This window comes from Pleurodeles waltl, chromosome 5 (assembly GCF_031143425.1).
Source record: "Pleurodeles waltl isolate 20211129_DDA chromosome 5, aPleWal1.hap1.20221129, whole genome shotgun sequence".
Taxonomy (NCBI): Eukaryota; Metazoa; Chordata; class Amphibia; order Caudata; family Salamandridae; genus Pleurodeles; species Pleurodeles waltl.
Window position 1 is genome coordinate 575,939,587 of NC_090444.1, and position 24,744 is coordinate 575,964,330.

At 45.4% G+C, this 24,744-nt stretch overlaps 1 protein-coding gene across 2 annotated transcripts in view; it reads right to left on the reverse strand.

Moving 5' to 3' along the window:
• Nucleotides 1-24,744, reverse strand: part of USP34 (ubiquitin specific peptidase 34) — a 1,940,069-nt gene that overhangs the window by 1,788,934 nt on the left and 126,391 nt on the right. For both annotated transcript variants that reach the window (XM_069234398.1, XM_069234397.1), the window contains one exon: nt 15,032-15,113. In XM_069234398.1, the coding sequence (XP_069090499.1) occupies nt 15,032-15,113 (82 nt within the window). The remainder of the gene's footprint in view (nt 1-15,031; nt 15,114-24,744) is intronic.

Consider the following 24,744-nt stretch of genomic DNA (forward strand, 5'->3'; position numbering starts at 1 on the left):
AAGGCCTGGTGCCACAACTGTAAACAGTCTGGGCACCACACCAAGGACACTTCTTGTCCCAAAAACAAACCCCAGAACAAGATTCCTGGGGTAACCAGTGTAGCCATGGGAGATGACTCCTCAGATGAGGAGGTCTTCCTAGCCTTCAACTGGAAACAGGGCCCAACAGGTGAGTTGGAGATTCCAGAGGGAAGTAGACACTTCCACCACCTACTGGTGAATGGAATCCCAACCACTGCCCTGAGAGACACTTGTGCCAGTCACACTATTGTGCATGACAGGCTGGTGCTCTCAAACCAGTACATCCCAGGTGAGACTGCCAGGGTAAGAGTTAGCCTAGACAGGGTCACTAAGAGGCCTGTGGCTTTAGTACCCATAGAAGTGGGTGGCACTCTTAGCTGGAGAAGGGTAGTAGTCAGTACAGACCTCCCCCTTGATTGTCTCCTTGGAAATGACTACCCAGAGGTTAGTCAGAGCCCAAGAGAGGAACTGGTCCAGTGCCAGTCCTCTCCCAAGGATTCTGGAAGTCCTGCCTCTGCAGTAAATGCAAGCAGGCCCCAGAAGAAGAAGAAAAGAAAACAGAGTAGGAAGGGTGGACAACCTTTAGCCAAGGTTACAGCAAGCCAGGGAGATTCTGCTCCAGTAGGGGAGAACTCCAAAAATGGCCCTGATAAAGTCCAACCTGACCCACAAGAAGTCCTGGCTAGTCAGGCAACTGTTAAACCTGAGTGGGTGGCTCCTCAGCTAACAGAAGAAAGAGTGGAAGAAGGGTGTTTACTACAAAATGTGGTAACCCCCCACTCTAATACAGCAGACAGGCACCCTGAACCCAAAGAAGCCTGTAACTTAGCCCCTTCCCTTGTAGGTGAAGAGCTAAAGGTGTGGTTCTGGGCACTGACAGCTGTCAGTGGCCTCTGCTGGGTGTTAGCCTTTATGGCTGCACTATCCTTGGCATGGTGGTCAGACCCCATGCCAAATAGCAAGTTAGGCCCCCTGACCCTGTTGGTCATGGTGGGGTTACTCCAGCTCTGGGTAACCTCTTTGGGTAAGCTAGGGATGACCCTGGCTAAGATAAGATTAGCAGAGGTGGATACCTCTAAACCCAAAATAAAAAGAATGGGTGGAGACATTGAAGAGGCAGACAAGAGGCAATTCAGACTAGGTCCTATCACTGTGGAAGTGGGTCAGTTCCCCAAAGGGAATGACCTGAACAGAAGGATGTAAGGCAGAGTAGGCCCTGCAACTAACCAGCCTATTTCTCCTACTCTTCCTCGCCTGACAGACTAGGAAGACTCTCCCAGCTTGGGCTGAGTCTCCTGGCCTGTGGGCTGGGGGGGGGCTTGTGTAAAGAAATGGCTCCCTGTTGCAGTCACCCCCCACTTTTTGCCTGATACTGATGCTGACTTGACTGAGAAGTGTGCTGGGACCCTGCTAACCAGGCCCCAGCACCAGTGTTCCTTCACCTAAAATGTACCATTGTATCCACAATTGGCACACCCTGGCATTCAGATAAGTCCCTTGTAACTGGTACTTCTAGTACCAAGGGCCCTGATGCCAAGGAAGGTCTCTAAGGGCTGCAGCATGTCTTATGCCACCCTGGAGACCTCTCACTCAGCACAGACACACTGCTTGCCAGCTTGTGTGTGCTAGGGAGGACAAAAACGAGTAAGTCAACATGGCACTCCCCTCAGGGTGCCATGCCAGCCTCTCACTGCCTATGCAGTATAGGTCAGACACCCCTCTAGCAGGCCTTACAGCCCTAAGGCAGGGTGCACTATACCATAGGTGAGGGTACCAGTGCATGAGCATGGTACCCCTACAGTGTCTAAACAAAACCTTAGACATTGTAAGTGCAGGGTAGCCATAAGAGTATATGGTCTGGGAGTCTGTCAAACACGAACTCCACAGCACCATAATGGCTACACTGAAAACTGGGAAGTTTGGTATCAAACTTCTCAGCACAATAAATGCACACTGATGCCAGTGTACATTTTATTGTAAAATACACCACAGAGGGCACCTTAGAGGTGCCCCCTGAAACTTAACCGACTATCTGTGTAGGCTGACTAGTTTTAGCAGCCTGCCACAAACCGAGACATGTTGCTGGCCCCATGGGGAGAGTGCCTTTGTCACTCTGAGGCCAGTAACAAAGCCTGCACTGGGTGGAGATGCTAACACCTCCCCCAGGCAGGAATTGTCACACCTGGCGGTGAGCCTCAAAGGCTCACCTCCTTTGTGCCAACCCAGCAGGACACTCCAGCTAGTGGAGTTGCCCGCCCCCTCCGGCCAGGCCCCACTTTTGGCGGCAAGGCCGGAGAAGATAATGAGAAAAACAAGGAGGAGTCACTGACCAGTCAGGACAGCCCCTAAGGTGTCCTGAGCTGAAGTGACTCTAACTTTTAGAAATCCTCCATCTTGCAGATGGAGGATTCCCCCAATAGGGTTAGGATTGTGACCCCCTCCCCTTGGGAGGAGGCACAAAGAGGGTGTACCCACCCTCAGGGCTAGTAGCCATTGGCTACTAACCCCCCAGACCTAAACACGCCCTTAAATTTAGTATTTAAGGGCTACCCTGAACCCTAGAAAATTAGATTCCTGCAACTACAAGAAGAAGGACTGCCTAGCTGAAAACCCCTGCAGAGGAAGACCAGAAGACGACAACTGCCTTGGCTCCAGAAACTCACCGGCCTGTCTCCTGCCTTCCAAAGATCCTGCTCCAGCGACGCCTTCCAAAGGGACCAGCGACCTCGACATCCTCTGAGGACTGCCCCTGCTTCGAAAAGACAAGAAACTCCCGAGGACAGCGGACCTGCTCCAAGAAAGGCTGCAACTTTGTTTCCAGCAGCCTTGAAAGAACCCTGCAAGCTCCCCGCAAGAAGCGTGAGACTTGCAACACTGCACCCGGCGACCCCGACTCGGCTGGTGGAGATCCAACACCTCAGGAGGGACCCCAGGACTACTCTAAGACTGTGAGTACCAAAACCTGTCCCCCCTGAGCCCCCACAGCGCCGCCTGCAGAGGGAATCCCGAGGCTTCCCCTGACCGCGACTCTTTGAACCTAAAGTCCCGACGCCTGGGAGAGACCCTGCACCCGCAGCCCCCAGGACCTGAAGGACCGGACTTTCACTGGAGAAGTGACCCCCAGGAGTCCCTCTCCCTTGCCCAAGTGGAGGTTTCCCCGAGGAATCCCCCCCTTGCCTGCCTGCAGCGCTGAAGAGATCCCGAGATCTCTCATAGACTAACATTGCGAACCCGACGCTTGTTTCTACACTGCACCCGGCCGCCCCCGCGCCACTGAGGGTGAAATTTCTGTGTGGGCTTGTGTCCCCCCCGGTGCCCTACAAAACCCCTCTGGTCTGCCCTCCGAAGACGCGGGTACTTACCTGCAAGCAGACCGGAACCGGGGCACCCCCTTCTCTCCATTCTAGCCTATGTGTTTTGGGCACCACTTTGAACTCTGCACCTGACCGGCCCTGAGCTGCTGGTGTGGTGACTTTGGGGTTGCTCTGAACCCCCAACGGTGGGCTACCTTGGACCAAGAACTGAACCCTGTAAGTGTCTTACTTACCTGGTAAAACTAACAAAAACTTACCTCCCCCAGGAACTGTGAAAATTGCACTAAGTGTCCACTTTTAAAACAGCTATTTGTGAATAACTTGAAAAGTATACATGCAATTTTGATGATTTGAAGTTCCTAAAGTACTTACCTGCAATACCTTTCGAATGAGATATTACATGTAGAATTTGAACCTGTGGTTCTCAAAATAAACTAAGAAAATATATTTTTCTATACAAAACCTATTGGCTGGATTTGTCTCTGAGTGTGTGTACCTCATTTATTGTCTATGTGTATGTACAACAAATGCTTAACACTACTCCTTGGATAAGCCTACTGCTCGACCACACTACCACAAAATAGAGCATTAGTATTATCTCTTTTTGCCACTATCTTACCTCTAAGGGGAACCCTTGGACTCTGTGCATACTATTCCTTACGTTGAAATAGTGCATACAGAGCCAACTTCCTACACTTGGTCTCGTGACTCGAAAAGACTTCTTCGAAGAAAAACAACTTGTAACACTCCGAGCCCAACACCAGATGGCGGTATGTGCACAGCATGTGTATCTGCAACTACACGTGCCATCGAACATATATATATATATATATATATATATATATATACACATAGTTTTATACACATACATACATATACACACACATACTTCCGGTTGGGGGGACTGCCTATAAGTTATCTAGTGTGGTATTACTGTAATAAAGTACCTTTATTTTTTAAACACTGTGTGGATCCTTCATGTGTGATAAGTTACTGTGTGACTATTGTGGTATTGCATAAACTTTGCATGTCTCCTAGATAAGTCTTGGCTGCTCATCCATAGCTACCTCTAGATAGCCCTGGCTTCCTAGACACTGCCTACATTCACTAATAGGGGTTGCCTGGATCTGGTATAAGGTGCCAACACCACAGGTGCCCACCACACACCAGGCCAGCTTCCTACATGGGACACCTTTGTTCTTAATATTGAGGCCAAGAATTACATTTGCTCACCTTGAGGCGGGTTATACTAAAGGTGCCATAGGTGTAACCAGATGCTGATTACTCAGGTACATGCTCATTACATTTCCCTACTGCATGGTGACCTACATATTTACCTAAACAAGAAAAAGAGGAGGGACCGGGAGATTACTTGGTCCAGTGTACATTCTCCCAATAATAGTACAACAAACCAAAGGTACACTGTTCCATATAACGGGAAAAGAGATGAAAATGGGAGACCTGAATTGTCAGGAGCGAGTGCCCTCAAGCATCACAGTGGATGACTGGCATCATCATCGGGTAATGCTCCTCGCCAGGCCGGCAGTGCAACGCCTGACGGGCTCCCCACAATGGGGGGGCACTAAGCCGTGTTATATCGATGGTCGCTACAAAAGTAGCACTACCTAACCGGACGTGCCTACACTCAAGCACCCGTAAAAGAAGAGAGAACAGGAACAAATAGAGAATAAAATTGGTTGAACATCGCTGCATATATCATCATTTTAATCAATAGTCAGGGATAGTACCAAGATTAAAAACACAGGAAAGTACTAAAAATTAGTGTCAATGCTCAATTACTTTCAGGAAACGGAAATAGGGGAGTTCTGACTATTTACAAAACTTCCTCAAATAAGGTCAACATGTTTCGTGTCGTGCAGTCCTCTCGGATCCAATGACGCTTCATCAGGACCAGAACAATAAGTATATAAACTCCTCTCCACATATACAAAAACAATGATGTGAAAATTACAACAATAGATTAGTATGGGCCGGTCACTTACATTGAAGTACACTAAGCCAGGTCAACAGTCAGGTCGCCCTAGAAAACAAACAGTGAGAACAAACACCAAAAAGTACCCAAAAAAGTGGTCATTGGTGTGGTGGTGCAAACATTGTGCAAGTAAATCGCAAAGAATGAAAAGACGATGACAAAAGTAGGCTTACCACCCCCAAGTCGGGAACAGGCTCCTTGGTAAACACGTCCCAAGGACTCGGCTAATCAGCTAAAATATGGTAAGTATAAGTAGTAAATCAAAATGCATAACAAATTGTTTGTCAAGGGAGAAAGGTAAACAATACCAAATTCATTCTTCATTTGGTGACATATATGATTAATGATGCTCCCCAGAGATTTCTAAAAACACATAATATGCACATGAGTAAAACTAAATCAAAGGACACTAGTCCTGTAGTTTTGCTGTTTTAACACATTATGTCCAAAAGTACAAATTGCGGGCGATAGGGAAATACCCAGATAAAGCTATTATCAGTAGAGTCAAAAATTCTTGCCCGAGTACTATTGAAACAATCCCCCATACAATGAACTAATTGACACAGTTAGAAAAATTGCCCATAGCGATAAAGCTATTAGTCATCAAGTGAGTGAGCAAGCTTACTTATATAGCGCAGGTCCGCAGTGGAAGACCTACCCTCCGGGGCGTGCAACCGCAAACAAACGCGGTTGAACGCCGTCGGGTTATAAGTAGCTCCATTGACCCGGAAGTCAATGTACGTATCGCGTCCGAGGAAAACTCGGAACGAGAAAAGGAAATAGAAAACGGACTCCGGTTCTTCCCGGAGTAGCATAAACACTATGGAGGGACTACAGGTCTCAAATGGGGACGATAGACCAAATATCCAAAGAATTATTCTGTGTAATGGACCGAAGTGATCATACAGTAGAAATACACAGTATTCGATGGAATAGTTGACAATTGCTCAACATTAAGCATAGTGAAAATAACAATCAGGAGATGTATAGTCCTGATGTAAGGTGGCATGTAAAAGCCTTGAAGGGTTTTCACGTCACTTAAAAAACCTCATGACAAGTATCTAAGGGGGGAAGGGAGACTCAGTAGATACTCAAACTAAAAAGGAATTCCCAGTTCAATGGCTACATTGATAGAAAATCAAACCCAGAGAAACGTCATCAAGATAACGAGGTCCAAGGAATGTCATCATTCAGACCTCGTATGTGTGTGCCCAATTTGAACACCCATCTCTGTTCGGTCCTATAAAGGTGTCCTAAATCATTAGACCGAACCCTTGGTGCTTCTAGAACCACCCACCATAAGTCATCAGGAGAGTGTTTTACCGCCAGGAAATGAGTACTCAATTTCATAGTAATCCGGTTGCACCGGATGTTACTTCGGTGTTCATTAATACGGTTCTTAACAGATCTTGACGTCATACCGATGTAACGTAGATCACAAGGACAAGTGATCATGTAGACACAGTTCCTTGTGTTACAATTGGTATGTTTATTTAGATGCCATGTGCCTATCGGGTCCAAATACACAGAAGATAAGTGTTTGGTCAGAATACACACATTACAATTACCACATGGGTGATGTCCTATAACAGGTGGAAGACCCCATAAAGTCTTTTGTGTGTCGATAGTAGCAGGTAGTCGCGGGCGGGTATGGATGACCATGTCCTTAATATTAGCTGAACGCTTGAAAGCGAACAGAGGTCTAGCAATCTCAAAACCCCCGCTAGTCAGAATCGACCATCTCTTATTAATCAGTTTTTTAATAGAATTTGAAAGCGGGGTAAAAGTAGAGACGCAAGTAATTCTAGACGCAGGTGTCTTATCAAAAGTAGTGAGTAAGGCTTCTCTATTATTGTTCCTTGCCCTTTTCCGTGCTTGATTTATAATTCGTGGTGGATAATGGCGTTCAAAAAGCTTATCTTGAAGAACGTCTGCCTGGCAATCAAAATCAAGAGGGGAGCTACAATTTCGTCTGAGTCGTAGGAATTGACCAAAAGGTAAATTATCCCGTAATGCTTTGGGATGGTGGCTTTCATACAATAACAAAGAATTCCTATCAGTAGGTTTATGGTAAACCGAGGTGATAAGTTTACTGTTGTGGATGGTAATCATTAGATCAAGGAAAGGTAAGTGGGTAGCGGATACCGTAGTCGTAAATCTTAGGAAAGGATCAAGAGTGTTGATCCATGTTGCAAATTGATCCTCAAGTTGCAGAGGACCGTTCCAAATGACAAGGATATCATCAATATAGCGTCGCCAAAGTGTAACATGTTCCTTGAAAGGATTCCCAGGTGATAGAATAAATTTATTTTCAAAATCAAACATGTACAGGCACGCTAAACTAGGAGCAAAAGTACTGCCCATTGATGTTCCCCGAATTTGATGGTAAAACTGATCCTCAAATTGAAAGAAGTTTTCAGTCAAAGCCAGTCTAGCAAGGTGCATGATAAAAGTTACAGGAGAAGAAAGGGCACTCGATGACTCTTGAAGGGCCGATTCAATGACTTGTAAAGTGGCCTCTTGTGGAACGTTGGTGTATAATGCCTCAACATCCATTGTGATAATGCCTTGTACAGTGCCTGAAGTATTGACCGACTCGATCAAATTTAGGACATCTTTTGTGTCCTTCAAATAAGTCGAGGAATTCAGCCTCCTTTGGTGAAATCCACGGTGGATTTCACCAAAGGAGGCTGAATTCCTGGACACACCACATCCCCGTGTTCCCTATTTCTACTGCCTGCCAAAAATTCACAAAGGTGTAACACCACCACCAGGACGCCCCATAGTCTCGGGTATTGGTTCAGTCTTAGAACCCCTATCAGTTTTTTGTGACCATTTCCTTCAGGTTCTAGTTAAGAATTCCTCGACTTATTTGAAGGACACAAAAGATGTCCTAAATTTGATCGAGTCGGTCAATATTTCAGGCACTGTACAAGGCATTATCACAATGGATGTTGAGGCATTATACACCAACATTCCACAAGAGGCTACATTACAAGTCATTGAATCGGCCCTTCAAGAGTCATCGAGTGCCCTTTCTTCTCCTGTAACTTTTATCATGCACCTTGCTAGACTGGCTTTGACTGAAAACTTCTTTCAATTTGAGGATCAGTTTTACCATCAAATTCGGGGAACATCAATGGGCAGTACTTTTGCTCCTAGTTTAGCGTGCCTGTACATGTTTGATTTTGAAAAGAAATGTATTCTATCACCTGGGAATCCTTTCAAGGAACATGTTACACTTTGGGGACGCTATATTGATGATATCCTTATCATTTGGAACGGTCCTCTGCAACTTGCGGATCAATTTGCAACATGGATCAACACTCTTGATCCTTTCCTAGGATTTACGACTACGGTATCCGCTACCCACTTACCTTTCCTTGATCTAATGATTACCATCCACAACGGTAAACTTATCACCTCGGTTTACCATAAACCTACTGATAGGAATTCTTTGTTATTGTATGAAAGCCACCATCCCAAAGCATTACGGGATAATTTACCTTTTGGTCAATTCCTACGACTCAGACGAAATTGTATCTCCCCTCTTGATTTTGATCGCCAGGCAGACGTTCTTCAAGATAAGCTTTTTGAACGCCATTATCCACCACAAATTATAAATCAAGCACGGAAAAGGGCAAGGAACAATAATAGAGAAGCCTTACTCACTACTTTTGATAAGACACCTGCGTCTAGAATTACTTGCGTCTCTACTTTTACCCCGCTTTCAAATTCTATTAAAAAACTGATTAATAAGAGATGGTTGATTCTGACTAGCGGGGGTTTTGAGATTGCTAGACCTCTGTTCGCTTTCAAGCGTTCAGCTAATATTAAGGACATGATCATCCATACCCGCCCGCGACTACCTGCTACTATCGACACACAAAAGACTTTATGGGGTCTTCCACCTGTTATAGGACATCACCCATGTGGTAATTGTAATGTGTGTATTCTGACCAAACACTTATCTTCTGTGTATTTGGACCCGATAGGTACATGGCATCTAAATAAACATACCAATTGTAACACAAGGAACTGTGTCTACATGATCACTTGTCCTTGTGATCTACGTTACATCGGTATGACGTCAAGATCTGTTAAGAACCGCATTAATGAACACCGAAGTAACATCCGGTGCAACCGGATTACTACGAAATTGAGTACTCATTTCCTGGCGGTAAAACACTCTCCTGATGAATTATGGTGGGTGGTTCTAGAAGCACCAAGGGTTCGGTCTAATGATTTAGGACACCTTTTTAGGACCGAACAGAGATGGGTGTTCAAATTGGGCACACACATACGAGGTCTGAATGATGACATTCCTTGGACCTCGTTATCTTGATGACGTTTCTCTGGGTTTGATTTTCTATCAATGTAGCCATTGAACTGGGAATTCCTTTTTAGTTTGAGTATCTACTGAGTCTCCCTTCCCCCCTTAGATACTTGTCATGAGGTTTTTTTAAGTGACGTGAAAACCCTTCAAGGCTTTTACATGCCACCTTACATCAGGACTATACATCTCCTGATTGTTATTTTCACTATGCTTAATGTTGAGCAATTGTCAACTATTCCATCGAATACTGTGTATTTCTACTGTATGACCACTTCGGTCCATTACACAGAATAATTCTTTGGATATTTGGTCTATCGTCCCCATTTGAGACCTGTAGTCCCTCCATAGTGTTTATGCTACTCCGGGAAGAACCGGAGTCCGTTTTCTATTTCCTTTTCTCGTTCCGAGTTTTCCTCGGACGCGATACGTACATTGACTTCCGGGTCTATGGAGCTTCTTATAACCCGACGGCGTTCAACCGCGTTTGTTTGCGGTTGCACGCCCCGGAGGGTAGGTCTTCCACTGCGGACCTGCGCTATATAAGTAAGCTTGCTCACTCACTTGATGACGAATAGCTTTATCGCTATGGGCAATTTTTCTAACTGTGTCAATTAGTTCATTGTATGGGGGATTGTTTCAATAGTACTCGGTCAAGAATTTTTGACTCTACTGATAATAGCTTTATCTGGGTATTTCCCTATCGCCCGCAATTTGTACTTTTGGACATTATGTGTTAAAACAGCAAAACTACAGGACTAGTGTCCTTTGATTTAGTTTTACTCATGTGCATATTATGTGTTTTTAGAAATCTCTGGGGAGCATCGTTAATCATTGTCATATATGTCACCAAATGAAGAATGAATTTGGTATTGTTTACCTTTCTCCCTTGACAAACAATTTGTTATGCATTTTGATTTACTACTTATACTTACCATATTTTAGCTGATTAGCCGAGTCCTTGGGACGTGTTTACCAAGGAGCCTGTTCCCGACTTGGGGGTGGTAAGCCTACTTTTGTCATCGTCTTTTCATTCTTTGCGATTTACTTGCACAATGTTTGCACCACCACACCAATGACCACTTTTTTGGGTACTTTTTGGTGTTTGTTCTCACTGTTTGTTTTCTAGGGCGACCTGACTGTTGACCTGGCTTAGTGTACTTCAATGTAAGTGACCGGCCCATACTAATCTATTGTTGTAATTTTCACATCATTGTTTTTGTATATGTGGAGAGGAGTTTATATACTTATTGTTCTGGTCCTGATGAAGCGTCATTGGATCCGAGAGGACCGCACGACGCGAAACATGTTGACCTTATTTGAGGAAGTTTTGTAAATAGTCAGAACTCCCCTATTTCCGTTTCCTGAAAGTAATTGAGCATTGACACTCATTTTCAGTACTTTCCTGTGTTTTTAATCTTGGTACCATCCCTGACTATTGATTAAAATGATGACATATGCAGCGATGTTCAACCAATTTTATTCTCTATTTGTTCCTGTTCTCTCTTCTTTTACGGGTGCTTGAGTGTAGGCACGTCCGGTTAGGTAGTGCTACTTTTGTAGCGACCATCGGTATAACACGGCTTAGTGCCCCCCCATTGTGGGGAGCCCGTCAGGCGTTGCACTGCCGGCCTGGCGAGGAGCATTACCCGATGAGGATGCCAGTCATCCATTGTGATGCTTGAGGGCACTCGCTCCTGACAATTCAGGTCTCCCATTTTCATCTCTTTTCCCGTTATATGGAACAGTGTACCTTTGGTTTGTTGTACTACATATTTACCTGCCTGACACGTGGTTACACAATGCTGGTTCCAGCATCATTCACAGTCAACTGAAGTGCTCCAACCACTGCACTCCTTAGGTTCATATACAGCCCACAGGCTGGTTACTGCTCCATTACTGTATCACAAGTGCCACACAAACTGCACTCTATGCAGCCTTTCACTGCCCTTAATGCTTTGTGCTGTTCCTTCCCAGTTTAGTTCTTGCTCTTGAACTGCTGGTACTGCTCGTGTTATCCAGACCAGATTTAATATGTATGAGCACCACTTATTTTCGATGATGCTTTATATGTTCTGTATGACTCTGTAAGGCTTCCACAGTTGTTGAAAAACAATCATTAAAAAATGGATGTGTAAGTGTCTAATGTTTAAGAAGAATATCCTGTCCCCTGTCATTAGAAGTCAGAACACAAAGTTATGAAAAATGTCATTGGAAGTCTGATCACTGAGGGGTCAGTTGACAAAGATATGTTGACAATGATAATAATATCAAACTGGTTCATCTTTCTCTCTTAGTCATCCTCTACTTGAACCCACCCAGGAAGTAACTGGTTGAAGGTAAGATCATAAAACCCACAGGTACCAACAAGAGTGCCTTCAAATTGAAACTTTACACCTCCTCCACAGAGGACAAGCCTTAGGAGACTTTGAGCTCGAAGAAGGGACGATACTTCAGAGATTTCACACATACCTATGAAGGATCCATCCAGTACATCTACGGTCTAAAATAAAACAATCTTTCAGGACACAGTATCAAAAGAAGCCAAAAGTTGAACATCTATTCAACAACCTTTGTGTGCTTCAGGTCCTCATATCTTTTGAAACATTGCAACAAAGTGCTCCTTGTTCCAGGACAGACTGAAGCAACAATCAAAATCTTCTTTACACAGGCTATGACAAATTCAATTACTTCTGCCTCACAAAGAGATACAGGACCCTAGAACAAGACTATGTTTTCCATACCTCTGATTCACAACCAAACTCATTTATTTCGTCAAAAATAAGAAAGCTTCAAATCCTCTTCAGTGTCTATGAATAGCAAAGCAGGAAATACTCGAGCAGGAAGCTGTGCAGCACATCCGTCAAGTCCACTAAACACATCAAGTTCCACACCCATCAAGAATATGAAGGTTTTCTCCATGTGGAAGAGACAGTGTAGAAGACTCAAAATGACCACAGGGATAAACAGCAAGATTTCCTCAAAACTTTAAATCATGCACTGCTGATGTCCAAACTAATAATCAATACCCGAGTGGCTATTACAGACTTGCCTACACATACCTATTTCCAGTGCATCACCCCACACCACGTATTATGAGTAACAACCACCTTCACCAGAAAAGGAAAAAAAAAAGCCTTTTTGAGGCACAGACTCACAAGACAAAAGCAAATGTGGATAACCTGCAGGGAGTAGCAATGCAAAAGGAGCACTCTTCACCTCACTTCAGACATTATCAGAAGCACATTCCTCAGCCATACTGACAGTAATTGATAAGTGACAATGACATTTGTAGCCTAAACTAAGTCCATTGTTACTGCTGAAGCAGACATGAGACCTACACCTTAAAAGAATAAAGTTACTTAATAAGTCGATCCTGGCACACAGTAAACACTGAAAGGTTTAACACTGTCTAGCCACAAATCAAAGATCAGCATATAAATGGATAAGTAAAGTTCAGGATGCTAGCACTACAGCAAAGAGATTTGATGCATGCTTTAAATGTATTTCTATGTCCACTGGAAACTTGTAGGGTTCATGGGAAACAACTAGCACTTCCAGGTATTTTCATGAGACAAAAGTGCTGCAAGAGACAACAGAAAAGCAGTAGTATAATCCTATCTCAGAACAAAAAGAATCTTTAACATTTATCCAGACAAGTGCTTGATTCAAGCCAATCCATTAGCTTAAGGTTTTAGTTCTCCATCATTGGTACTCTATGCAAACTCATAAAGGTAAACTATCTCTGACAGAACACATTTTCCTATATTGAACCCCATTTTAACACAAAAAGGGCAAGCAATAGGAGACATTTACTATCTTCTAGTATAATGCAATCAACTGAATAAAAAATGTGTGTATGTTTGAAAACATATTTGTAGCAACAGTGGCTTTAAAAGAACGCGGAAACTGATGCTTCTATATTAGAACTAGTAGACAGTGGAAAGCAACCTCTGTACCTTTAGGAACACTTGAAGATGCCATACCAGCTAGAGTAAAAAAATAAATGTTTTAAAATTAAGAGAATGGGGGTATACCATCCTGAGCCAGCGAGGCTGTGGTTCACTGAGACTCCCTTAGATTTCCCAATTTTTAGCCTGTATCACTCGGATGGCATAATGAGGCCAACAAGGTTGGGTATTACTTAAGTTGCCACTTCACAAAAAGCCTTACTGCAGCCTACTCCTTATCCAGCTAGTGTAGCTGTGACTGTAGTACGCAGAACCATGGAACGCCAGCAGTGGTGATCAGTCAGACATCACACACACTAGGGTCATAAACAAGGGTCTGTGGGATAAGGAGAGGTGCATGGCAATTAGGGCTTGTTGTGAATAAAGGACTGAAGTAATCTACTGGTGCTGCATGACGGGCTTAACCTAATTGGAGGAGACAGACTTATAAACCTGGGCATATTTCAGTTTCTTGGCAGAGATCCCTCAAGGCCTGCAGGTCCCTCATCCTGAGAGCCTATGGTATTTTCCAAGTACTGCAACTTATCGGTTTTGGTCCCAGAAAAGCTTTGCTGGTCAGGTTGGGGCAGAGTATGATGGCAGAAAAGAAACAGAATAGTTATTTAGGCCCCAAACCTTGCAGTCTAAGAAAAGGCGGAGGGCAATACCTGAAGATCCTGCAAAGAGGATAAATTGACCAGGGAGTAGAGGACATTGCTCCATCTAATCATGGCACTGCATACAAATTTAAGAGTCAATAAATACTTTTTTTAATTCAACTGTGAAAGTGGTGGTCGAGAAGATGGAGGGTCTCTCTAGCTAAGGTGAAGGTGCAACAGGAGGTACAGAAAACCACCAAGACGCAGCCACAGGATGGTAGGGGCAAGGGCACTGGAAGCACTGGTGGACATGAAGGCCTTCAAGGAGTGTGCTCTGATGAGCACTGCAAAACAGGAGGAGACTGAATTGCTGGACAATCTGAGAATGGGTACCTGCATGCAAATACTAGGAGTCCTATCTAAAATCCCTACCGAATCAATAACAGGTGAAATGGAGAAGGTGGGTAAAGATTTGGTAAGTGAGCAGCAGTCATCAGAGCACCATCTGATATTGAATTAATGATCTGTGGTTTGTTGATAGCAAAGTGTAAATAATTAAACCAGATGTCTTAATATTTTGTTTTTACTTACTGGTAAAATGGTTTAATTGATGAGGCTCAATGAACAATTTTACATTTACCTAGTCAAAACTTTAAAAGGAATTGCTATTATAAACTGTTTTGTGACACCTTACACAGCCAGAGTCACACTTACCTTCTGAACATTGACAAAAACAGTGTCTTGAACTTTTGTCACCAAAATATATTTATTGCTCAAATGCATTGTTTTCACAGATTACATAATTAATTGATTTCACAAACCTCTATGTGCAAATTTGGTCCAAAAATGTGCTCGACTACATTGTTGGTAATAAGCCAGTCAGCCAACTCCTTTGCAATTGATCTAAAAGAGGAAAACATTGCATGGGCTTCCTAAGTTGAAGTCAAGATGTTAGGCATACACTTTTACTCTTCCTAAAGACAATTTAACAATTAATAAGTTTATGCATATTTTGCGCAGAGTTACTGCATTTTTTCAAAGAACAATTTACCTACCACCTGCAATGCCTTTTCTGTTAGAGCCTTTATCCAAATGCGCATTTCTCACCTTGTGTATTTTAGCAGGCACACGCCTGGATCTGAAAATGTAATTGCAATTCCCTTGTGCATCAACAGGTGGAGTTGTGAGACTTCTTGTTGGGTCTAACCGTGCCCCCTGCACCGTGACATTAGTTTCTTTCTAATCCCTGTCCACACCGTATGACACGGAGCGAATGGAATAAAAAGCGTAGTGTGTAGGCATGTAGGCTTGGGATCTTAATGGATTGTATGAGCCCATTGCACAGAACGGGCAGGAGTGTGGGTCAGTGAGGAATCTGCAAATAGATAAGAACCTCTCCCTGAAAAGGAGTTCTATAATGTAAGTAACTTGTTCTTCTCATGGAGACTTAACTGCAGCTTCCTTGTAAATAGACACCGAAGTACCAACACCTCCCTGTCCCTTCCATGGTTGGTGGGTCTGCTGAACGACTGACCACAAAATCTTACAAGACAGATCGGACAAAGGGCCCGTCCCGCCGGACCTGGTTGTCCAGTCAGTAGTGTTTTTTAATGTGTAGAGGGAAGCTCAAGTAGTGGCCTGGCAAACGTCCATGACTAGCGCACCACATGCCGGCACAGTAGCAGCAGCCTTGGCTCTGATAGAGTGAGGACATAATCATTCTGGGGGCTACTTCTTAATTAGTCCATAGCATAGCTTGAAGCCTAAAACAAACCATTGTGACATGGTCCTCTCCTACAGTGCCTTTACCTTTTTAGCTCCAGTGAAATCAATGAGACAGTCATCATCTTGCTGGTATTCTCGTATTCAATCGATGTAAAAACTAGGAGACCTGTTGGGGGGTCAAGTCAATGAAGCGGTTCCTCCTCCTTAGAGGGGTGATGTGACGCTAGAAAGTCAGCTGAGAGATAGATTACCCTAGACTGCCCACAAGCATATCTACTAGGTTCTCACTGAAGAGAAATAGAGGGTCTTGAGTGGTAGTCACCAGGATGAGAGCCTCTGTCAGCACATTAGTCTTTTTCTCCTTGTAGGGAAATGCCTCCTTTGGCATGGTTACCCCTTAACGTTTTGCCTTTTTTTGATGCCAGTTATGATTGAAAGTGTACTGGGACCCTGCTAACCAGGCCCCAGCACCAGTTTTCTTTCCCTAAACTGTACCTTTGTTCCCACAATTAGCACAGCCCTGGCACACAGATAAGTCCCTTGTAACTGGTACCAAGGGCCCTAGGGCCAGGGGAGGTCTCTAAGGGCTGCAAAAGCATGTATTATGCCACCATGGAGGCCCCTCACACAGCACATGCACACTGCCTCACAGCTTGTGTGTTCTGGTGTGGATAAAATGACTAAGTCGACATATCACTCCCCTCAGAGTGCCATGCCCTCAACCCACTGCCTGTGGCATAGGTAAGTCACCTTACAGCACTATACCACAGGTGAGGGCATAGTTGCATGAGCACTACACCCCTACAGTGTTTAAGCCAAACCTTAGACATTGTAAGTGCAGGGTAGCCATAAGGAGTATATGGTCTGGGAGTCTGTCAAATACGAACTCCACAGTTCCATAATGGCTACACTGAAATTTAGGAAGTTTGGTATTAAACTTATCAGCAGAATAAATGCACACTGATGCCAGTGTGGGATTTACTGCAAAATGCACACAGAGGGCATCTTAGAGATGCCCCCGCATGCCAGTCTGACTCCTGGTGTTAGGCTGACCAATCTCTGCCAGCCTGCCACAACCAGACGAGTTTCTGGCCACTTGGGGTGAGTACCTTTGTCCCTCTGTGGCCAGAAACAAAGCCTGCACTGGGTGGAGGTGCTTCTCACCTCCCCCTGCAGGAACTAACACCTGGCGGTGAGCCTCAAAGCCTCCTGCCTGTTGTTACAGCGCCCCAGGGCATCCCAGCTAGTGGGGATGCCTGCCCCTCTGGACACAGCCCCCACTTTTGGCATCAAGCCCGGAGGAGATAATAAGAAAAGCAAGGAGGAGTCACCCACCTGTCAGGACAGCCCCTAAGGTGTACTGAGCTGAGGTGACCCCTGCCTTAGGAAATCCTCCATCTTCTTTTGGAGGATTCCCCCCGATAGCATTAGGGATGTGCCCCCTCCCCACCGGGAGGAGGCACAAAGAGGGTGTAGCCACCCTCCAGGGCAGTAGTCACTGGCTTGACCTAAACACACACCTAAATTGAGTATTTAAGGGCAACCCTGAACCCAGGAAATCAGATTCCTGCAACCTACAACAAGAAGGACTGCTGACCTGAAAGTCCAGCAGAGCTGACGGAGATGACAACTGACTTGGCCCCAGCTCTAACGGACTGTCTCCAGACTCAAAGAACCTGCACAGCTTTGCATCCAGCAGAACCAGCGACCTCTGAGGACTCAGAGGACTGCCCTGCATCCAAAGGACCAAGAACCTCCCGAGAACAGTGGCACTGTTCAGAAACAGCAACAAACTTGCAACAAAGAAGCAACTTTAAATAAACTCTCATTTCCCGCCAGAAGCGTGAGTCTTCACACTCTGCACCCGACACCCCCATCTCGAGTCCAGGACAACCAACACCACAGAGAGGACTCCCAGGCGACTCCAACGACGTGGACACCGAGTCGACCACCCTGCACCCCCACAGCGATGCCTGCATTGAGGATCCAGAGGCTTCCCCTGACCGCAACAGCCTGGTAACAAAGGAACCCGACGCCTGGACCAAGCACTGCACCCGCAGCCCCCAGGACCGAGAGGAACCACCTACCAGTGCAGGAGTGACCAGCAGGCGGTCTCATCCTAGTCCAGTCGGTGGCTGGCCCAAGAAGCCCCCCCGTGCCCTGCCTGCATCGCCATAATGACCCCCGGGTCCCTACATTTCTTTCAATAGCAAACCCAATGTCTACTTTGCACACTGCACCCGGCCGCCCCTCTGCGGCTGTGGGTGTGTTGTGTGCTTGTGTGTGTCCCCCCCAGTGCTCTACAAAAAAACCCAGGTCTGCTCCCTGAGGACACAGGTACTTACCTGCTAGCAGATTGGAACCAGAGCACCCCTGTTCTCCATAGGTGCCCATGTGTTTTGGGCCCTCCTTTGACCTCTGCACCCGACAGGCCAAGTGTTGCTGGTGCTGTGGCTTTGGGGTTGCCTTGAGACCTCAACGGTGGGCTGCCTATGCCCAGGAGACTGACTGTGTAAGTGCTTTACTTACCTGAAAAACTAACCGATACTTACCTCCCCCAGGAACTGTTGATTTTTGCAGTGTCCACTTTTAAAATAGCTATTTGCCATTTTAACCAATACTGTGTGTACTACTGTTTTAAATCTAAGTTCTATACTTACCTGTGTAAAGTACCTTGCATTTTATTTACTTACCTCAAATTTGAATCTTGTGGTTCCAAAATAAATTAAGAAATGAAAATGTCACTTACCCAGTGTACATCTGTTCGTGGCATCAGTCGCTGAAGATTCACATGTTGTGCATAGCCCGCCATCTGGTGTTGGGTCGGAGTGTTACAAGTTGTTTTTCTTCGAAGAAGTCTTTAGAGTCACAGGACCGAGGGACTCCTCCTCTTTGTCTCCATTGCGCATGGGCGTCGACTCCATCTTCGATTGTTTTCCCCGCAGAGGGTGAGGTAGGAGTTGTTTGTTAGTAATAGTGCCCATGCAATGGAGTGAATAAGTATGTACCTATCTAAGATTTAATATATTTACAAATGTACAAAGTTGAAGCTAACTTCCAAACGGCTACAGGCTCCCGGGGAGGTGGGTGGGCACATGTGAATCTGCAGCGACTAATGCCACGAACAGATGTACACTGGGTAAGTGACATTTTCAGTTTGATGGCATCTGTCGCTGTAGATACACATGTTGTGCATAGACTAGTAAGCAGTTATCTCCCCAAAAGCGGTGGCTCAGCCTGTAGGAGTGGAAGTAGTCTGAAATAAGGTTCTTAGTACGGCTTGACCTACTGTGGCTTGTTGTGCTGATAGCACGTCTACACAGTAGTGCTTGGTAAATGTGTGAGGCGTAGACCATGTGGCTGCCTTACATATTTCGTGCATTGGAATATTCCCTAGGAAGGCCATGGTAGCGCCTTTCTTTCTGGTTGAGTGTGCCCTTGGTGTAATGGGCAGTTGTCTTTTTGCTTTAAGGTAGCAGATTTGGATGCACTGAACTATCCATCTGGCTATACCCTGTTTCGATATTGGGTTTCCTGCGTGAGGTTTTTGAAATGCAATAAACAGTTGTTTAGTTTTTCTGATGTTTTTAGTTCTGTCGATGTAGTACATTAGTGCTCTTTTGACGTCTAATGTATGTAGTGCCCTTTCAGCTATGGAATCTGGCTGTGGGAAGAACACTGGTAGCTCTACCGTTTGATTTAGGTGGAACGGTGAAATAACCTTTGGCAAAAATTTAGGATTGGTCCTTAGGACTACTTTATTTTTGTGTAGTTGGATAAAAGGTTCTTGTATTGTAAACGCCTAAATTTCACTTACTCTTCTTAGAGATGTGATGGCGATGAGAAATGCAACTTTCCATGTTAGGAATTGTATTTCGCAAGAGTGCATAGGTTCAAAGGGTGGACCCATGAGTCTTGTTAAGACGATGTCGAGGTTCCATGAAGGAACAGGTGGTGTCCTTGGTGGTATAATTCTTTTGAGGCCTTCCATAAACGCTTTAATGACAGGTATCCTAAATAGTGAAGTTGAATGGGTAATCTGCAGGTATGCAGATATTGCTGCTAGGTGTATCTTAATGGAAGAGAAGGCCAGGTTCGATTTTTGTAAGAGTAGTAAGTAACCCACTACATCTTTTGGAGATGCGTGTAATGGTTGAATTTGATTATGATGGCAGTAGCAAACAAATCTTTTCCATTTGCTTGCATAGCAGTGTCTAGTGGATGGTCTTCTGGCTTGCTTTATGACTTCCATACATTCTTGTGTGAGGTTTAAGTGTCCGAATTCTAGGATTTCTGGAGCCAGATTGCTAGATTCAGCGATGCTGGGTTTGGATGCCTGATCTGTTGTTTGTGTTGCGTTAACAGATCTGGCCTGTTGGGCAACTTGACGTGGGGTACTACTGATAGGTCTAGCAGTGTTGTGTACCATGGTTGCCTTGCCCACGTTGGTGCTATCAGTATGAGTTTGAGTTTGTTTTGACTCAATTTGTTTACTAGATATGGAAGGAGAGGGAGAGGGGGAGGGGGAAAAGAGTACGCAAATATCCCTGACCAGTTCATCCATAGGGCATTGCCTTGAGACTGCCTGTGTGGGTATCTGGATGCGAAGTTTTGGCATTTTGCGTTCTCCTTTGTTGCAAATAAGTCTATTTGAGGTGTTCCCCAACGTTTGAAGTAAGTGTTTAGAATTTGGGGGTGAATGTCCCACTCGTGGACCTGTTGGTGATCTCGAGAGAGATTGTCTGCAAGTTGATTCTGGATCCCTGGAATAAACTGTGATATTAGGCGAATGTGGTTGTGAATTGCCCATTGCCATATTTTTTGTGCCAGCAGGCACAGCTGTGTCGAGTGTGTCCCCCCCTGTTTGTTTAGATAATACATTGTTGTCATGTTGTCTGTTTTGACAAGAATGTATTTGTGAGCTCTGATTGGTTGAAATGCTTTTAATGCTTGGAAAACTGCTAGTAGTTCGAGGTGATTTATATGCAGCTTTCTTTGATGTACGTCCCATTGTCCTTGTATGCTGTGGTGATTGAGGTGTGCTCCCCACCCTGTCATGGAAGCATCTGTTGTTATCACGTATTGTGGCACTGGGTCTTGGAAAGGCCGCCCTTTGTTTAAATTTATGTTGTTCCACCATAGAAGCGAGAGGTATGTTAGGCGGTCTATCAACACCAGATCTAGAAGCTGACCCTGTGCTTGAGACCATTGTGATGCTAGGCACTGTTGTAAGGGCCGCATGTGCAACCTTGCGTGTGGGACAATGGCTATGCATGAAGACATCATGCCTAGTAGTTGTAATATCATCTTCGCCTGTATTTTTTGTGTTGGATACATGCGTTGTATAATCTTTTGGAAATTTTGAATCCTTTGTGGACTTGGAGTGGCTATTCCCTTTGTTGTATCTATTGTGGCTCCTAGGTATTGTTGTACCTTGCACGGCAGAATGTGTGATTTTGCATAGTTGATGGTGAAACCGAGTTTGTAGAGGGTTTGTATGACCTGATCTGTGTGGTGTGAGCACCTTGTCAGTGAGTCGGTCTTGATTAGCCAGTCGTCTAGATACGGGAATACGTGTATTTGCTGCCTTCTGATGTGTGCAGCCACTACTGCTAGGCACTTTGTGAAGACTCTTGGTGCAGTTGTTAAACCGAAGGGCAATACTTTGAATTGGTAATGTATTCCTTTGAATACGAACCTTAGGTATTTCCTGTGCGACGGATGTATTGGTATGTGGAAATACGCGTCTTTGAGATCTAAGGTTGTCATGTAGTCCTGTTGCTTTAGCAATGGTAACACTTCTTGTAGCGTGACCATGTGAAAGTGTTCTGATTTGATGTAGGTGTTTAGTGTTCTGAGGTCTAGGATTGGTCTCAGTGTTTTGTCCTTTTTTGGTATTAGGAAGTACAGTGAATAAACTCCTGTGTTTATTTGTGTCTTTGGTACTAGTTCTATTGCGTTCTTTTGCAATAATGCTTGAACTTCTATTTCCAGAAGGTCTGAATGTTGTTTTGATAAATTCTGTGCTTTTGGTGGTATGTTTGGAGGGATTTGTAGAAATTCTATGCAATAACCATGTTGGATAATTGCTAAGACCCAAGTGTCTGTAGTTATTTCCTCCCATGCTTGGTAATACTGACCTATTCTTCCCCCCACTGGTGTTGTGTGGAGGGGATGAGTGACATGTGAGTCACTGTTTGGTTGTAGGGGTTTTGGGGCTTTCAAATTTTCCCCTATTCCTAGGGAATTGTCCTCTGTATTGGCCCCGAAAGCCTCCCCTTTGGTATTGTCCCTGGTAGCTGGACGGTGTTGCCTGTGAGGTGCTGGCTTGTGTGGCCTGACCCCGAAACCCCCCTCTAAAGGTTGTTTTGCGGAAGGTGCTGTAAGTGCCTCTGCTCTGCGGGGAGTAGAGTGCGCCCATGGCTTTAGCAGTGTCAGTGTCCTTTTTGAGTTTCTCAATTGCCGTGTCCACTTCTGGTCCGAACAGTTGTTTCTCATTGAATGGCATATTGAGCACTGCCTGCTGTATCTCTGGTTTAAAACCAGACGTTCGTAGCCATGCATGCCTTCTTATAGTCACAGATGTGTTAATTGTTCTTGCAGCTGTGCCGCTGCATCCATAGAGGAGCGTATCTGATTATTAGATATGTTCTGTCCTTCCTCAACCACTTGTTTCGCCCTTTTTTGTAGCTCTTTGGGTAGATGCTCAATGAGGTGTTGCATCTCGTCCCAATGGGCTCTGTCATAGCGCGCAAGTAGTGCTTGAGAGTTAGCGATGCGCCACTGGTTTGCAGCTTGTACTGCGACTCTCTTTCCGGCTGCATCGAACTTGCGGCTCTCTTTATCTGGGGGTGGTGCATCCCCAGATGTGTGGGAGTTGGCTCTCTTGCGAGCTGCTCCTACTACGACGGAATCTGGTGGCAGCTGTGAGGTGATGAAAACAGGGTCTGTGGGAGGTGCTTTATATTTCTTATCCACTCTTGGTGTTATTGCTCTACTCTTGACCGGCTCCTTGAAGATTTCCTTTGCGTGCCGAAGCATTCCTGGGAGCATAGGCAGGCTTTGGTAGGAGCTATGGGTGGAGGAGAGGGTGTTGAATAAGAAGTCATCCTCGACTGGTTCCGAGTGTAGGGACACGTTGTGGAACTCTGCTGCTCTAGCCACCACTTGTGAGTATGCTGTGCAATCTTCCGGTGGTGAGGGCTTTGTAGGATACGCCTCTGGACTGTTGTCCGACACTGGGGCGTCGTATAAGTCCCAAGCGTCTTGGTCCTGGTCACCTTGGCTCATGGTGGTGTGAGCCGGGGAATGTGATGGAGTTTGTGCCGGTGAAACGTTAGTTACAGGTGGAGGAGAGGGTGGCGGAGTTACCTTTTTCACCATTTTTGTTTGTGGTGCTTGGTCTGACTGAAACTCCAGTCTCCTTTTTCTCCTAATAGGGGGAAGGGTGCTTATTTTCCCTGTTCCTTCCTGTATAAAAATACGTTTCTGAGTGTGGTCCACTTCGGTGGATTGCAACTCTTCCTCAAATCTATGCTTTCGCATCTGAGAGGACAGTGATTGCTCCTCTGAATAGGAACCGGTAGTTGGGTCGGTTGCGGGTCGTTTTGGCACCGAAACCCTGTCTGTACTCTTTTTCGGCTCAGAGGTGACCTTCTTCTTTTTCGGAGTCGAACCCTCTCGGCGTCGATCTTCCTCGGTGCCGCTGTCTCTGCGTCGAGCAGTTTCGGCTCCGCTATCTCGGCGTCGATGTTTTTCAGCAGCACTTTCTCGGTCCCGAGAAGGCTGCGTGCCGGTGTCTCGACCGGAGTCGGACGATCTCGGCACAATTTCGGCCTTTTTCGGTGCCGATGGTCGGTCACCGAATTTATGGGTCGAGCCATGGCCTGGTGGCAGTGGCGTCCCCTAGGCCTTGTCACTTTTCTTGTGTGCTGGCTTCGACGTCTTATTCACAGTTTTTTGGTCGTCGAATTCCTCGGAGTCCGATTCATGGATCGAGAAGGTTCCTTCTTCCTCTTGTTCCTCGAACTCTCGGTGAGCTGTCGGCGTGGACGCCATCTGCAGTCTTCTGGCTCGACGGTCACGGAGTGTTTTTCGGGACCGGAACGCACGACAGGCCTCGCAAGTCTCTTCACTGAGCTCAGGCGACAGGCACAGGTTACAGACCAAATGTTGGTCTGTATACGGGTATTTGTTGTGGCATTTAGGACAGAAACGGAACGGGGTCCGTTCCATCCGCGTTGTTTCACACGCGGTCGGGCCGACCAGGCCCCGACGGGGGATCGAAAACTACCCCGAAGGGTACCGGAGCTCTTCACTCTTCGATTCGGTGTTGATTCTAACTAAGCCGATCCCGAACGCAACAATACCGACGTAATTTTCCGATATTTAGCTAAGTTTCCGTTCCGAAACCCGGAGCGAAAGGAACACGTCCGAACCCGATGGCGGAAAGAAAACAATCGAAGATGGAGTCGACGCCCATGCGCAATGGAGACAAAGAGGAGGAGTCCCTCGGTCCCGTGACTCGAAAGACTTCTTCGAAGAAAAACAACTTGTAACACTCCGACCCAACACCAGATGGCGGGCTATGCACAACATGTGTATCTACAGCGACAGATGCCATCGAACCTATATTTTTCTATATAACAACTATTGGCCTGGAGTTAAGTCTTTGAGTGTGTGTTCCTCATTTATTGCCTGTGTGTGTTGCCAACAAATGCTTAACACTACACTCTGATAAGCCTACTGCTCGACCACACTACCACAAAATAGAGCATTAGAATTATCTGATTTTGCCACTATCAACCTC